Source organism: Rhincodon typus, chromosome 5, assembly GCF_021869965.1.
Source record: "Rhincodon typus isolate 14 chromosome 5, sRhiTyp1.1, whole genome shotgun sequence".
Lineage (NCBI taxonomy): Eukaryota > Metazoa > Chordata > Chondrichthyes > Orectolobiformes > Rhincodontidae > Rhincodon > Rhincodon typus.
Genome location: NC_063336.1, coordinates 45,811,584 through 45,829,278, shown reverse-complemented (window position 1 = coordinate 45,829,278; position 17,695 = coordinate 45,811,584). Strand labels below are relative to the sequence as shown.

The window sequence follows — 17,695 nt, the reverse complement described above, 5'->3', positions numbered from 1 at the left end:
GATCCCAGCTCTGACTGTGTGGAGTTTGCAGATTCTCCCTGTGTCTGCGTGGGTTTTCCCCCACAGCCTAAAGATGTGCATGTTAGGTGGATATGCTGTGGTAATTTTCCCTGTGGTGTCCAGGGATGTGCAGGTTAGGTGGGTTAGCCATGGGAAATGCAAGGTTAAGGGGATTGGGTGGGTCTGGGTGAGATGGTCTTCAGAGGGTTGGTGCGGACTCTATGGGCTGAATGGCTTCTTTCTGCAGTGTAGAGATTCTATGATTCTACGGACAGAAAATAAATGCTGGCCCAGCCATCAATGCCAACATCCAGGGAATGAATATATATTTTACAAAAAACTATCATCAAGGTTCTGTGAAATTCTAGACATCTTGAAGCAACTTGTTCAGACATATATGAGCACATCTAGAGCAGGTGGGACTTGAACCAAAGCCTCTGGCCCAGAGGTAGGAACACTACAAAGTACCATGTGACCCTCTTTAAAAGGATTTTGATATATTCACATTGATATTGAAATTCATTAATGTGCATACATTGCTATATAATGGACACTGACCTGATGTGAAATCCAGGGACTTGAACTGCAGTGAAGCACCATCAGCCTTGTCTGATTTCAACATGAAACCTTCAGATGTGGATTCAGAGAAGCTACAGTTTTGCCCATGTCCAACATCCTGAGAAATTAAGCGGTGTTCTTTTACTGACCTCTGTGGAGCAGGAAGGGTCATCTCAAAGTTTGCCAGTTGGCTTTAGATGGAGTTCCTTTCTTAGTTATTGGGCTTGTTCCATTTCTGGAGTTCTAAGTTTCCAGTTCTGGAGTATTGTATTACATCTGTGCAAAGACTTTGATTAATGGGTATGGTAAGGGTCAGAGACAAAAAGACTTCTATCGCTTAGAAGATTTTCTTTTTTTCCAGGATCTTTCATTGGCTTAATTTCTTTGAGAACCGATGTTTCCCATTTGGTTATTTTGACCATCTCATTTTCTTATTGTGATGAGATGTACCTTTAAGAGGGATTTGTTCTGTCCTGTTTCCCTTGAATAGGGCTGTTGTAAAACTGGTGCCGAGGTGTCCGCTCCATGGAAAGCGGAGTAAATAGCTTTTGGTTTCTTTTTAAATTCAACAAAGGAAGCATAAGTGGGTGGAGTCAGGCTCACACAGACCCAGGGTTTTTAGTTTTTGCTTTCAGTCGTTGAAGTTGGATTTGCTTTTGGTGTTGAAGCTGCTATATACAGCTCTCTCTCTGCCACTGCAAAAAGCTTGACCTCGCTCTCTGCTGCTAGATTCATTCTTTTTGTTTTTCTTTTCTCCTGCACTGGGGGAGATAGCAAACAAACAAATCTGTTTTGCTGAATTTGCCTTTGCCAAGGGAAGCTACTATATTGGAACAGTTGATGAGTAGTGGTTACATAATATTTTATTAAGTTTTTTGATAAAATTAAAATGACACCAATTTTTTTTTGTTTGTATTTCAAACGTAATATATGAATAAAGTGTGTTTTGCTTGAAGCTTAGGAGTTTAACCAAGAGAATTACATCTGGAGCACTTGACTTTAAATAAGATAATATGTGAGTCTAGGCTATCTCCTTGATATATGTTTGAGGGGGTTTGGTCTGGTCCATAACATTATGTTAATGCTAACGCAGAGTAAACTACTCTGTTTGAATCCACTGTTTAAACTGCGATGAGAGTTGACATAGCACACTCCCTTGGACATTAAAGTGATGTCAAAAAAAGCAAAGATGATGTGAGAAAACTTTTCCACACAGCGAGTAGTCAGGATCAGGAAGGCTCAGATGAGGCATTGAGGAGGAGATTGGCTGATTATGTGAATAGAAATAGTGTGCAAGGGTCTGGGGTGGAAAAGCAGGAGATTAGGAGTAAGTAATGATGCTTGTTTCAAGAACCAGTACAGCCATGATTGACTGAATGGCCTCAGTCTGTACTGGACCAAGTCTGTGATTATAGTGCATTAAAAATACCATTGGTGCAATAATGTCTCTTATCTTGCAGGCAATCCTAGATCGGTGTTCAGTGCATCTTAAAGTAATAGTTATATTTGTTTTATCATTGATCCAGGTGTGATATCAATCAGTTGCTGCATTATCAGATTCTTGACCCGTCGCAACAGCTTTCTTTGCATCTTCAAAAGAATATCACATCCTCCAGATAATCATTTTAAGAATAACTTTACCAGCTGAGTCATTGACATTATTCCAGGAATGTTAATAAGGTTTCAGTTTCTTCAGCAATCTGAAAGTTCTCCTGATTTCAAACAAAAGCTGTTTTTTAACCTTTAGGATTTGTTTGACAGGTACTTTCATTATTTAGTTATGTGCTGCTACCAATGCAATGCATGACAGGCTGTGGCCATCATTATAAATGGCCTATAATCAGCATTTACACAAATGCATCATCAACTTTACAGCAGAAGTACATGAATAGGGATTTAAATGACAAAGAAATGAGGGCAAAGTTAGCTGGATATGGGAAAGGCGTTTAGCGGAAAAAATGCTTGACAAATAATGACACCCATTGAATACAACAGTTCATGACTCGCATCAAAGATACATCTCACCAAGGAAAAGATTTCTAAGAATAAATTAACCATGATAACCAAGGAAGTTAAGGACAGCATCAAACTAAATGAAAAGAAACAGTGGCAAAGAGTAGTGGTAAACCAGAGGACTGGGAAAGTTTTAAATGCTAATAAAGAATGATCCAAGAAATACTAAAAGACAGAGAAAGTAACCTTTGGGGTAAACCAGCAAGCAAAATCAAAATGTGCAGGAGGAGCTTCTTTAAATAGATAAAAAGGAAGAGATAGGCCAAAGTGAACAGAGGACACAGAATGAGGCTAGGGAAATAATAAGGATAAATACTTTGCATCAATCTTCAGGTTAGAAGACACTAATACAATAATCCTTATTTAGACCTGCGACTTATTATGTGGTTTCTATCTTTCTGTTCACCCCCTGTTCATGTGTCTTATCAATATACACCTTATAAACGCTGTTAACATGCCTGCTTCTACCACCTCCATTGGCAGTGTGTTCCAGGCACCCACCACCCTCTGTGTGAAACATTTTCCTGCCCTGCTCCCTAAAACTTTCTCCCCCTCACCTTGAACATATGCCCTCTTGGAAAGTTGACCTTTTCACCCTGGGGAAAAAGCCTCTGACTATCCACCCCATCTATGTGTCTCGTAATTTTGTCAACACTATCAAGTCACCCCTCGCTACTGTCTTTCGAGTGAACACAATCTAAGTTTATCCAACCTTTCCTCATAACGAAAACCCTCCAGACTAGGCAACATCCTGATTAACCTTCTCTGCACCCACTTAAAGCATCTGTGACCTTCCAGTAGTATAGCGACGACAACTGCTCGCAATATTCCAAAATAGCATTCCAAAATACTCAACTAATCAAGGAGCAAAAGGGAGAGGAAATAAATGTAATAACTAAGCCAGAGGGCATAATCAGACAGTAAGAGGTCACCCAGTTAGGAAAAAAAGTGAAGAGGAATTTCTTCTCACACAGGTTAGTGAACCTGTGGAATTCTTTACCACAGAGGCTGGCAAGAATGTGTCATTAAGTAGGCTCAAGGCAGGAAAATGGAGTTGAGGATTATTAGATCGGCCATGATCTCACTAAATGGGAGGGCAGACTCGATGGACCAAATGACTCCTTTGTTTTACAGATTCAGTAAAGTTTATTACTGGAGTTCATACAATGTCGAACTGTAGACATCATATATAGAATTAGGGACCTTCTTATGGGCAATGGCAGTGTCCTTAACATTGGACTGGGAGGCCCGGGTTCAAATCCCACGTGCTCCAGAAGTGCATAATAATGTCTCTGAACAGGTTGATTAGAAAAATAGGTTATACGCAATATTATTGTAGATTTCCGGAGGTGACCTGGCATCGTGACTTCAGAAATCTACTAAATTATGTGAAAGGAAGTTGAGAAAGTATCATAGTCCATCAGGAAAGTGGAAGAGTATCAAGCACAAATCTCATCACAAATGGTGGGCTGCCCCTATGTAAATGCGGAATAGGGTGTAATAACGTTGGGTTGGCAATAAGACATTATCATATCAGTCTCTAAAATTACAGAAGGCAAGTGAGCACAGAAACTGACAGCCTGCCTGCCCTTTTGAAATGACTAAATTAACAAACCATTGAGCTCATTAACAATCTAATCCTGTACAACCTTTCACTGCTTGCTGCATTTTCTGGATGTCGGATGTGAAAAGATTTGGGGTTGTCTGTGAGACAGCACAGGTGTGGTAGAAAAAGCCAATCACCAGGACCATGACTGAAAGGAGCAGGAGATACTGCTGGTAAAGGTGGAATGTACAAAACGTATTTCTTAGCTCTTATAAAACTAATTAATAACTTCAAAACAAACAATTTCTGAGAGCAGGGTGCCTTTGAACTTGTAGACATAAAGGACTTCCTGTTCTCAGCATTACCCCTTTACTACATGAAGTCCTGGCCTAGACTCCCAATTGACCACGGATGCCTCATTTGTTTGGCCCTTTCGCTGGACCACCCTAATAGAACAAGATGAGATGGCGGGGACAGGAGTAAATGGATCCCTTAGTTTCCATTCCAGCTCTCTCTCTCTATTGAAAGATGTAAAATTCAGCCCAATCATTCATGAAAAAGAACCACTAAATGACTTGCCTATCGTTGGATTCCTTAAACAATTACTGGGCCTGGCATCACAAAGACACATTTAGTCAGGCTCAGTGAGCTTAAATATATACTGTCCTACTTGTTGTTAGTAGAATACAGTAATCTTGGTTCCATTTTCAATATCCTCTTGAGCACATCCAAGTAATGCCATGTTCTACATCAGGACAGTACGTTAAGTACAAAATACTTTAGAGCACTTCTTGTAGTAATTATACTGATTTTATTTTCCCTGATGTAAACGTGTGCCAGGCTTTTTCCTCAAGGGCTTCAGATAATACCAGAGATCAATGTTGTCATGTTGGTAAGCACACAAACCTAAAGCTCACATTTTATTTCAACAAATTTGGAGTATTGCTGGGACTTGTGACTTAAAAAGGATCTGAAACAGGAGGCATGACATACTCATAAAGGCTAAGTTATGATGAAACACCTGATTACGAAGCATAGTTTTAAGGAACATGCACTGCTTGGGGGAAAAGAACATGAGTAAAGGGTAGTTAAGAATTCTCCAGCTGAAAGTTTTACTTCTGGATTTATTCCCTTCTAATTTGCTGAGTTGATCCTGAGCTCAAATTAGGCAAGGCAAATTCATTTCCAATGCATGAATTTATTTCCAATATTCATGAATACAATATACAATAATTTCAATAAAACTCCAACAACTCTGAGCACTGATTCATTCCAACACTTTCTGTATATTTACATATGTCTGCTTTTGATTTGTCAATAATAATTAAAGTCAACTTCATCAAGTAGACTGCTAAAGGCAGCCAAAAGTGGAGTTCAAAATTTTTACTTAAAAAATTTTCATCTCAGTTGCTATGTCAAAAAAACTAAACACATTTAAGAATCCACACACATTTTAAAAGGTTTTGCAGGCTATTTCAGCATTTCTCCAGGTGTACTCAGGAGGCTTTTACAAACCACATCGCTGTTAGGCCTCGTCAGATGCTTTTTCCAAGTCAATGATTTCGGCTTGCCCTTCTTCCCCTAGAAGGGCCAACAATCTTCTGTAGGCCTCTCTGTAATAGATTGAGGGAATATACTTTCACAATCAGATGACACAACCAGACAGAACATGACAAAACAAAAGCAAAGCACTGCTGATGCTGGAGACCTGAAATAAAATTTCTGTAGAAACTCATCAGGACTCACACCATTTGTAGAAAGAAAAACGGATTTAACGTGTTGAGTACAATGTGATTCCTCTCTTGTTTTCTCTCCACAGTCACTGTCAGACCTGTTGAATTTCTCCAATATTTTGGTTTTAGTTCAGAATGTGACTAAATGTAACCATCATGGTGAGATTGCTTTCTTTATTGGAGAAAAGAATACAGTAAGCTTTTAAACAAATTCTGTGTTGTTTACTTTACATAGTTGAGAATACAAAAAAAAAATCAGTTATGAAAAAAAAAGTCTTTTTTAATTAACTAACCAATGGTAGATTTGCACACGGTCACTTATTTAAATGCCACTCATCAGGATGAAGTACATTTATTCACTTCTGATGAATATAGCTAAAACATTACTTTGCATATTTTCTTTACAGATGGTGAGAAACTTCTTGGGCATCTCTAACAAGTTGCATTGTTGATTACAAATTGCTTGTATAACAAATTCTTGCCCCTTGTTTACTGAAAGATGCCTGTACTCATTAGGATCCAAGTTTCAGATTAAAAGGTAGCATACTTTCTTTAACCAAATGCTGACACTTTTATACTTAACTTTATTTAATTATCTATTGTCTTGTAAATTAAGGAATTTGTACCAAATTTGTAAAATCCTCTTTTCTCTCCTTGTCCCCAGGAGGAACAATTTATCACCTACATGGCATCTCCCTGAAGTGCTTATCCATGACCCAAGGAGTGAGAGTTAGCAGGCTTTTGACCAGTAGCATCATGGCCCAGCATGATTTTCATTGAAATCTACCGGACTGTATGAATCAATTGAGCCCTACACAGTGCATTTACCAACTAAAACATCAGAAAAATCTAGGATACTACCTGCTACTTCAAGATTGATCCTGTAACATTTCCCAGAGAAATGGTATTGCTAAGAGGATGATATAGTTTTGCGCATTGATTGAGTTGAGAAACAGTAAACCCATATTTCCAACCACTATATTTGAGACAAATATTTTAAAAACCTGTGCAAGTATAATTTCCAAGAGGGGACAATGGATAGTGTGACAATCTTGGCAAAGTGCCTTCCTCATCCTGACTAAATACGAACACACAGGAAATGGTACAAGCAGCTCCGGCTGATATGAAGCGACATACTGGACAATACAGCTAATTGTTGATTCAAAAAAGGAGTTTGGAGTTTTTAATTTTCAAAGGAATTAAAATTCAAATTGTCCTGTTTCATCGCTACTTTATCAATATACAAGACTACACAATACGTTAGACTTTTTTAAAATATATAAACCTTTGTGAAACATTTCAAATATCAGGATTTTGCTTTGTGGATGCCCACAGCAAGTTACAAACGTTTTAGTCTGGAACAATAGCATGTCCTTAGAACATTTTCAGATCTTGACAATGAAGATCTGAACCTTTCATTATTTCGACAAGCAAGGACTGAGTGCACACAGTTGTTGGGTATGGAAACCTCAATATTTATTTTGTACAAATCTAATTTACTTTTTAGTTTATAGTTGCCATTAAACTAAAATCTACAGAGTCAATTCTGTGCTGGCATTTCAATGAAGGGCAGGAATCGGCCATTCAGTCCCTCAAGCCTGCTCTGCCGTTCAGCAAGATCATGGTTAATCTGATTGTAACCTCTAAACCTTATTTCTGTCTACTCCAATAGCCTTTTAACCACTTGCTGAACAAGAATCCATTTATCTTTGCCTTCAAAATATTCAAAGACTCTGCTTTGCTCTGTATACATTGCCTATTTAACCATTCAAACCACAATGTGTTTTATCATTCAAGTTTTTCTCGAAATGACAAGAGCAGTTTTAATTGAAGCCATTGACATCACATTTTTTATTATTCATTCGTGGGACCTGGGCATTTAATGCCCATTCCTAATTGCCTGAGGGCAGTTAAGAATCAACCATGTTCCTGTGGGTCTGGAGTCACACGTAGGTCAGACCAGGCAAGGATGGCAGTTTCTTTTCCTAAAGGATATTCGTGATCCTGATGGGTTTCTCCCCAGAAATCGACAATATTTTAGTCATTATTGGAGTCTTAATTCCAGATTTTTTTCTTCTATTGAATACCAACTGCCACGGCAGGATTCAAACCCAGGTCCCCAGAACATTACCTGGGTCTCTGGATGAATAGTCTATCCATGACGACACTAGGCCATCACCTCCCCAGAACAATTCTGAGAACTTGGCTTACCTTTGTGTATTGTTTCTGCCCAGTCCTCGCTTATGTTCAGTGTCCTTGAGTGTCTGACTTAGTGCGGGAATGAGGCTGATAACCAAGTTGCGACTCAAGGCTGTTATCATCTCCATGATGTTGTACACCTGCTGATCATAGATCCCAAAATACTCCTGGATGAACTGTCTAGAGAAGTTTCAACAGTTTCTGTCAATTTGTTAGCAACTTGATTGGAATGATTAGAAAAACTATTGAAGTTTTATTGCTAATTACACTGATCTGACCTTACTGTATACTTCAGTAATTTTGTTTTGGTGTTTATGGAACTGACTTGGAAACAAATTAAGGATAAGCGTTGTGTCTTAAAAGCAACTGACTTTGCAAAGGCTTAAAAAGCCACAGTCTTAAATAGTTAAACAACAGCTTTATTTGTTCAAAAGCAAAGTACTGCGGATGTTGGAGATCTGGAATTAAAAGAGAAAATGTTGGAAATCCTCAAGAGATCTGGTAGTATTTGTGGAGTGAAAAACAGAGTTAATGTCTTGGCTCTGTCCTTTCATCAGAATAGTAGTATTACAATGCTTAGTGGTAAATGCGCCATGGAGTTGTAGTCAGAAGGACATTTTTCCCACTGGAGGAAAATAACAAAAGCGATGTATTGGCGATAGACAGGTTTAGAGAGTGAGCCTGACCTACAGAAAGCTTGTCAGAGACTGCATCAGGAGGCTAACCAAAAAATGTTGAGGAATTCCAGCAGTTATGATTAAAGTAACATATTTCTGTGAAAAAGCGGATCTCTTTTAGGTGAAGCAGTGAACTAGGTGTGTTTCTTTCAATTTTATACACTGTATTCACTGCTCACAATGTACTCTTATCTACAATGGAAATCCAAATGCAGATTGGGTGTGACCACTATGCAAAATATCTCCATTCAGTTTCTAAGTATGACCCTACATATCTAATAGCTTGCATTTTAACTTCTCTACCTTGGTTTCAAGCTGACATCTCTGTCCTCAGTCTGCTACACTGTTCCAGCAATGCCCAACCTAAGGTCATTGTAAAGTGCTTTGTGGAACAGTGTTCTGAACTCAACATGAGACCGGAAGAAACAGCAACAGATGTAAGCCATTCGGCACCTTGAGCCCGCTTCGCCATTCAACCGAATCATGGCTGATCCAACACTCCTCACATCCATTTTCATGCGTTTTCCCCGTAACCTTTGATTTCCCTACTGATCAAGAATCCATCTATCTCAGCCTTAAATGAAACAAGGACTATGCCCCAACAGCTCTCTGTGACAAGGAGCTCCAAAGGCTCACAACCCTCTGTGAGAAGATATTCCTCATCTGTCTTAAGTTAATGCCCCCTTGTTCTGAGACTATGCTCGCTGGTCCTAAACTTTCTCATGAAGGGAAAAATTCCTCTCAACATTTACCCTGTCAAGCCCCTTTAGAATCCTATATGTTTCAATGTGATCAATTTCCATTCTTCTAAACTTGTTCAACCTTGTTAGAGTTCAAACTTGTTTAACCTTTATGTTTTCTCATAAGGACAATCCCTCCACGCAGGAGAGAATCCTAGTGAACCATCTTTCAACTGTCTCCAATGAAACAATATCTTTTCTTAAATGGAGGGGACCAAAATGCTCACAGTATTCCAGATGTGGTCTCACCAGCACCTTGGACAGTCACAGTAAGACTTCTTGAGTCTTACTCTAACCCCTTTAAAAAAATGGCCAACATTCCATTAGTCTTCCTGATTACCTGCTGCAACTGTGTGCTAGCTTTCTGTGTTTCATCCACATGTACCCCCAAGACTCTTGTGTTGCAGCTTTATGCAGTTTTTCATCATTTAAATCATATTCTTTTGTTGTCCCTTTCAAAATGGCCAACTTCACATTTTCCCAGTTATACTCCATTTGCCAACTTTCTGCGTACTTACGTAACCTATTAACATCTCTGTAAACTGCATCCCTTGGGCAATATGCCTTTCTACCTATTTTTCTGTTGTCTGTAAGTTTAGCTATAGTACATTTGCTTTCTTCCTCCAAGTCATTAATATTACAAATCCAGCACAGATCCTTGTAGAACCAAATTGGTCATTAGGTGCCAACCTGAAAAATAACCCTTTGTCCCCCCTTGCTGTTTCCTGCCCATCAACCAATTCTCTATCCACACTAATATACTAACTCCGACATCATGGTCTCTTATCTTATGACTTAACTTTCTGTGAAGTACCTGCCGAACATCTTCTGGAAATCCAAATATACCACATCTACTGGTTGCCCTCCATCCACTCTGGTTAAGACTTCCTCAAAAAACTCCAATAAGATAGTCAGATATGATTGCCCTTTCATAAAGGTGTGCTGACTCTGCCTGATTAAATTGTGATTCTTTAAATGTTTTGCTTTTACTTCCTTGATAATTGATTCCACTTATTTCCAACAATAGATGTTAGGCTAATCGACCTACAGTAACCTGATTTTTGCCTCCCTCCCTTTTTGAATCGGGGTGTCACATTAGCAGTTTTCCAATTCTCTGGTACTGCTCCAGAATCCTAGGATTTTTGGGAAATTACAACCAATGCATCCACTATCTCTGTAGGTGTTTCTTTTAGAATCCTAGGATGGTAGGCATCAAGGTCAGGGGACTTATCTGACTTTAGCATTAAGATGTCTCATACTACTTCTTCAATGAAGGTAATACTTCATTATGCTTCTCCAGAACATAAAATCTGACCACCATTTTGTTTCCTCTTCTTTGCATTTTCCAGTGTTTCTTTCATTTTTGCTTTCAGATAGCAGTATACCCGTTGCAAGCACATCCTGTGTCTTTTGTTTGTTTCTCTTTTTGCCCTATCACCATTTCCTTTGGTACTGGAGACCAAACACTCTGGCATTGAGTTTCTCCTGTTTTCCACCGTACCACAGTTCATTTTATTCTTGCCCCATTCATTCCTTGCGCAAAACCTATTACATTACAGGTCATTGATTTGAAATGCTTTACTCTATTTCCCTTTGCAGATGCTGCCTAACTTGTGGAGTATTTCCAGGATACCACTATTGTATATTTTGATCTTGAAGATTCTGTACTTACTTGAATCACAGTAAAATTACATTATTGTGGTTAATCTGTGCAATCAATCCTTCTCCCAAATGATGTGCTCTGAACTTAACTGCTTTATTTTTTCAGCTTCTTAAAATATTTCAGAAATATACATACAAAAGGCTTTGTCTTTCCAGTGCAGATCTCAAATGAGCTCTATCACTTCAAATTCAGACTGTGTCACTGAATAATTAAATTATGGACAGTATGCTGCACTTCTGGCAGAGCTAGTTAATCCACTCTTGGTTGAGATGTGCACCGTGAAATTAGAGCACATATCCAGGAAAGACCCAATATAATACCTACCTTAACAAAGAAGTCAAGTGAGGACAAACTTGACATGAAGTTGATGACTGACAATTTTCTATTATACACCGCATGACTTCAGGGGCCAATTTCTTCACTAAAAAGAAAAGGATACAACAAGAATTATGCATTGTGCAAAAGAGGATGTTAGTTAAGGAGCAGTTCATAGACTTACACTTCTGGTGACTGAGGATATTTCCTAGCAGTGCCCAGTCCCCACAGTCTGCTACATCACTAATTCATGCAAAAAACCCACAATGGATGCATGACTGTCCACTGAGTTTTAGAGTGCACATTTGCTCATGCAGTCTTCAATCCTAAAATTCTTTAAAAGGCTTAAACTCTACTGCTGGAACTTGAACAGATAATCAGATAAACAGTTGCACCTTCAGTATAAAGGATTTATTGCATCTACAGAGGAAAACCACCAGCTGCAAATTCCTCTCCAAGCCATTCACCATTTTGACTTGGAAATACATTGCCGTCCCTTCAGTGGTCCTAGGTCAGAATCCTGGAATTGCCTTTCTAACAGCATTGTGGGTGCACCTACACCAAATGAACTGCAGCAGTTCAGGAAGGCAGCTCACCACTACCTTCTCCAGGACAACTAGGAATCAGCAATAAATGCTGGCACAGACGGCAACCCCACGTCCCATGAGTAAATAAAAAGAAAAATCTGTGAACTGCTTTGGGGCTCTAGACAGTTGCAAATTCCTTTTTTCGTCCACATAAGAACAATATTCACAGAAATTCATAACACTCTCTGAAGTCCTTTTGAAGAAATCAAAGGCTTTATGGATCTTTAAGTATAAATTTGAATGGAACCTCAGGCACCAGCTCACAATCTATGAAGGATGGCAATAAACAAGACATATAGATAAGTCCAAATCTGATGCTGAATATCTATTATTCACAACTACTACAATGGCTACATCAACTCTTCCGCTTCTAATTAGAACAAAGTTTTATTTTTTGCTCCTGTGACCTTTCAACATTACCTGAACTGGAGGTTAGCATGAAGCATGATTCAAACAAGTTAAACTAAAACAGTCACTTAAAACAGTTGTCATGGCGATTATTTCTTTTAAAAATCTGTGTGAGGACTAAGCAATGGTAGAAATATGATTCAAGCTTCATTACTTAACAATGTGTTCTTCCTGCATCAGGAGTAAGAGATACAGTGTGATTATTTAACATGACATACAGAATTTCATATCTAACCTTATAAAAACAGGAGAAACCAAATGCACAGTCTAGTTAAATTAGATTAGGTAGGAAACAAAGCACTGCACATTGTATAAATTGAATGGGCAGATAATTTAGTTCTGTATTTCACGTTACTTCAGTGTATTCTAAGAATGGTAGCTTATGTAATTTTAGATTCCGAATATCTAAGAAATGCCACAGCACTTAGCCTGATTTGCAAAGCTCAATTAATATATGTTGCACTGATCAAAAATATCCGACAGAATTCAAAATATTCGACCAAAATGAATGATTGCAAAACAAACTGAACCTGATAAACAATTCCTGTAAAATCCTCATTATTTATTTTTGCTTTATTTCATTTTAGAGCATGTGAGTAGGTTCAGCATTGACTGTCAGCCTACTCTTCGTGCAGATGCTCATGTGGTATCCAATAATGTCATGATATGACAAAGGTAGTGGCAACATTTTCAACATTTTAAATAGTTGTCGTGCTACAAATGCTACATTTAATAAGTCAAGAATGTTTTTCCTCTCCTGAGGATACTGTTTAAGTTTTTAAAAAAAAATCCTACTGTAACATAATTAGGCCAACACACCCCAAAATCAGGCAACTTCCCCAGGGTTAGATGAGTCTATCATTCTTGTCACAGCAAACTACAAACGAGAAGGCAATAGAGAAAGGTCAGTGATGCACCATTGTCCCTGTTGGACTGTAAACTAAATAAACACTGATTTGCCAACAGGTCTGATTGCCTGCCACAGAACTGAAAGCATTCATTGCTCAACTGGGCATGTTAGATACACCATGACAGCACAGCATCTTACCTTGGGAGATGAAAGGACAAAATAAATATTTTGACATGAGTTAAGGTTATCCTACAGTTATGTGTTGCACACCTTCAATTTAAGACTCCAAGTCAACTCCCTAGTTGTGAATCCTTTATTTTTCCAGTTGTTTGGCTAAAATCTGGTAATAATAAGTTAAAATGTTACATACAAGTTGCAAACTTTGCTTCAGGCTAATGAATCAGATACCAAGTCCTGGAGCTTCCACTTGATTCCACTGGCTTTTTCAGTGCACTCCCCAGAAAGTGACAAAGCCAGCACGAAAGATGGTGGTCTTTTAAGTTCAAATTATATTCAGTAAACTTGAGTTTTATGCTATGTAAGTATTTTTTTTTAAATCCTGAATTTTCATATTTTACGAACAAACTCACTACTTAGTTTTGTACATGGAGATTGATGGCTAAGTCTGCATTTAGTGCCCGCCCCTAACTGGCCTCGAAAATGTAGTGGTGACCAGTCGTCTTATAATGCTACAGTCCATGAGGGAGATTCTAGGATTTTGACCTAGTCACAGCAAAGGAAAGGTAATATGATCCCCAATCAGGTTAGTTGTAAGGGGAAATTGCAGGTGGTGGTGCATCTGATTGCTTCTGGGTGTTAAAAGTTGTGGGTATGGAAGGCACTGTTGAAGGAAACGGTGGTGGGGGGTGGGGGGGGGGGGCGGCCAGTGGTTAGAGCAGTGCATCTTGTAGATGGTACACACTGCTGCAACTGTATGTCGGTGATGGTGGAGAGATTGAATGGTGAATGTGCATGCCAGTCTCACTGAAGTGGGCTATGTTGTCTTGAATGATATTGAGCTTCTTGAGCATTACGGGAGCTGATTTATCCAGGCAGCTGGACAGTATTTAATCTTATTCTTGATTTGTGCGTTGTCAATGGCAGACAGACTTTGGGGAATCGGGAGGTGATTTCCTCAAAGCACAAATCCTAACCTCTGATGTGTTCTTGTAGCTAAAGTGTTTGGTTTTTCCAGTTCAGTGTTTGGTCAATGGTAACCATCAAGATAAGGATGGTGGAAGATTTAGTGATGGTAATATCATTGAACATCAAGAGATAGTTAGATCCTCTTTAACTGTAGATGATCTGTAGCTGCAGATCCTTTGGAGGTAAAACTGGTCATTGCCTGGCATTTCTGTGATGCAAATATTATCTGCCAACTATCAGCCCATGCCTGAATGCTGCATATCGACACTGGACTCCAATCTAACTAGCAACAGTTTCACGGCCTTTTTTTACCTTATTTTCAGTAAATTAAAATCAGGCTGTTCACAGATGGTAATTTGACACTGTGATTCAAAAGCTGAGAATCCCATTTTCAATTGTACAGGTCAAACTTTACCAAGTTAATTAAAAATTAAGAAGAGGAAAAATTAAGTCAGATCCTGTGCCGCAGCATGGAAACACATTTGAGAAAAAAAAGAGGGAAGAGTTTTTTTTTTTACAAAGAAAAGATACTTTCAAGCAATATTTATAGCAAAATTGCCAACTGTCCCAAAGCAGAAAACCTACTCTTATTTTTTGGTCCTCGATTATTTCCATCTTTTCAGAACTTCTGAGAGTTGACTGAATATAACAACATTGGCATTATGGAAGTGTTTGCTACTTAAGTTACTGATTTCCCATACAGAGAAACAACAATATGGTTTAGCAATTGTGTTTTCTTTTTGTTTGTAGATGAAGAATGGAAACAATAAGACAAAATCAATTATCAACAGGAGTTAGTGAGAAAACGTACCTTGTGGTTCATTCACAAATATTAAACATTTCAGAACAGTAGGCAGGAGCAACTTTGCCTCACTAGCTGCATCACTACTTTGGTTTCTTTTGAACAGTTCATGGATGAATGACAAGACCGATGCTAACCGAGGAGGAGGAGCGTGAGCTCGGAACTGCATGTAATTTTCACTGCGGAGAATAAGGTATGACAAATTCAGGAGTTGCAGAAACTGCCCATGCACACTGAAAGTATTAATGTTGAATATCTGTGTAAATTGCAACAAAGTCTTAATATTATCATTTGTGGTAATTATTTGTTAAAGAGACCGCATCACAAAAAGGCCGGAATATGGCTAAGAACTGTTTGATTTGAAGATATTCAGAAAAGAAGCACTGTGAAATTTATTCCACTGGACAGTGCTTGGCCTATTTATGTACAAGGATTGGGAATATGATTGGGATGACAGACTGCCTTACAAGCAGTTTTATTTGTCGATACTGTTGTGCTAGACTATCACGTTTGAAGGCAAAATGATCAATTTTCACTGAATCACCATTTAGAAAAAAGCATGTTAATTGAGCAGATTGCATGTTGCTTAAAAAAGTGTTGAATGACACAGCAGGACTGTGCATATATTTTTATAGACAGCATTGGGTGAAACATGAATGATCTGTTCGAGTGTACCCAATCTAATACTGAATTGACAGAATATCACAATTTTTAACAGGACTAAATAAAACTCTCAACAACATCTTTAATCTTCGCAAACTCTACAGACCAGTGATAAAAAATCTAAAAGTAAGTAACAAAATTCTTACAAATTAAGAAAATTGACTTTAAAAGATATCATAAATAAAATGTTAAGAATGTATAATTTAAGTCCAATTGTATTTTCTCAGTATAACGTTCACTGGTTTGTGAAGTGGCAGGTACTCAGCGAGTATTTCATTTTACATTTCACCCCATACATCTATATATCGTTATCCATTGCTCTGGTTACACTTTAAGTGGAGCTGCCAGATATTAATAACCAGAAAATAACCATTAATGACCAAGGGCAGCACAGTGGCTCAGTGGTTAGCACTGCTGCCTCATGGCGCCAGGGACCAGGGCTCAATTCCACCCTTGGGTGACTGTGTGGAGTTTACACGTTCTCCCTGTGTCTCTGCGTGGGTTTCTGCTGGGTTGCTCCAGTTTCCTCCAACAATCCAAAGATGTGCAGGTTAAGTGGACTGACCATGTTAAATTGCCCAGTGTCTAGGGATGTGCAGGCTAGGTGGGTTAGCCATGGGAAAGGGTTACAGGGATGGGATGCTCTTTGGAGGGTCAGTGTGGACTCAATGGGCCAAATGGCCTCCTTCCACACTGTAGGGATTCTATATGACACTGCTAACAATTATGACAAGATTGTTCAGGTCCTTTTTATTGATGGACGACATAGGACTTCTTAAAAGTAAGTATAACGTATGAAAACTAGACCACAAAAGAATGTTACTAAGAATAAGTTAAATATTTCCTTATTTATAGCCTATATTCACTAAATGTCGTTGAAAATACATAAATAATACATTGGTGGAAATCAACTTTTCAAGTCATTGGTAAATTATTTTACGATAAATACACTCGGCTGCTGTGATAAGAATAGATTTATTTAACAGGATTCAAAAATCTCTTACATTATGACCAGAAGAACTGCCTTCCTTAGAGTCTGACCTTGAGGCATTGCTATCGATTCACAAAGTGCAAGTAAGATTGGATGGTTCACAATGCCCAGCCCAGTAGGAGATGATGGAAGAAAGCGACCAAAATATTGCTGAATAATATTCCGCAGCTGTTGTTTAACATATGCAGTCTGAACTGTAGTTTGGCCAATGATAGCTGACAGTCCCTGCAAAGAGAATTTCAGAGGACACTCAAATGATATCTAACTTATCATTGGCTTGTCAGGCTATATCGCTTTTGGTCCAGCTCAGTTACAGCAGATGCCAAGATGGCCAGAGGTTGCTTGCTCATCAATTAGCCAACTCTGCTCTACATTCTGTCTGACAATGCAGCCAAGACAATGTGGTCAAGGTAGAAAATTTATTGTTGAGAGACAAGTTTAAAAAAAAACATTTTCAGGTCACAAATGTGTCTCAAAATGAAGAGCTTATAAAGAAAGAAAGAACTACTTTTGTTTAAGCTGTTCAAATCATACACAGAAAAATAATAGTAATCAGAACAGAAGTGTAAAGAAACATTGAAATATCTGCCGTAAATTGAATTAATTTATGCAAAGCTTCTTGTGAAATCAAAACAGCACCACTCATGAAGTTCAGATTAGGCTCTGCAGAACCATTCCCCTCCAGAGCTTATTATAACCTTGGTTCAAACATGAACAAAAGAGTGAAATTCTAGTGCTGCCTTAAAGTAACTATCCTTGACAGGTTTGGAATCAAGTCTTAGTAGGGCTACTTGATTCCAAACC

The 17,695-nt window shown here is 38.5% G+C and overlaps 1 protein-coding gene across 2 annotated transcripts in view; it reads right to left on the bottom strand.

Moving 5' to 3' along the window:
- Positions 1-5,295: 5,295 nt before the first annotated feature.
- mms22l (MMS22-like, DNA repair protein) overlaps positions 5,296-17,695 on the bottom strand; it is a 126,168-nt gene continuing 113,768 nt past the window's right edge. For both annotated transcript variants that reach the window (XM_048597523.1, XM_048597524.1), the window contains 5 exons: positions 16,905-17,116; positions 15,247-15,416; positions 11,454-11,550; positions 8,062-8,229; positions 5,296-5,730 (listed from right to left, as the gene is read on the bottom strand). In XM_048597523.1, the coding sequence (XP_048453480.1) occupies positions 5,643-5,730; positions 8,062-8,229; positions 11,454-11,550; positions 15,247-15,416; positions 16,905-17,116 (735 nt within the window). In that variant the 3' untranslated portion in view covers positions 5,296-5,642. The remainder of the gene's footprint in view (positions 5,731-8,061; positions 8,230-11,453; positions 11,551-15,246; positions 15,417-16,904; positions 17,117-17,695) is intronic.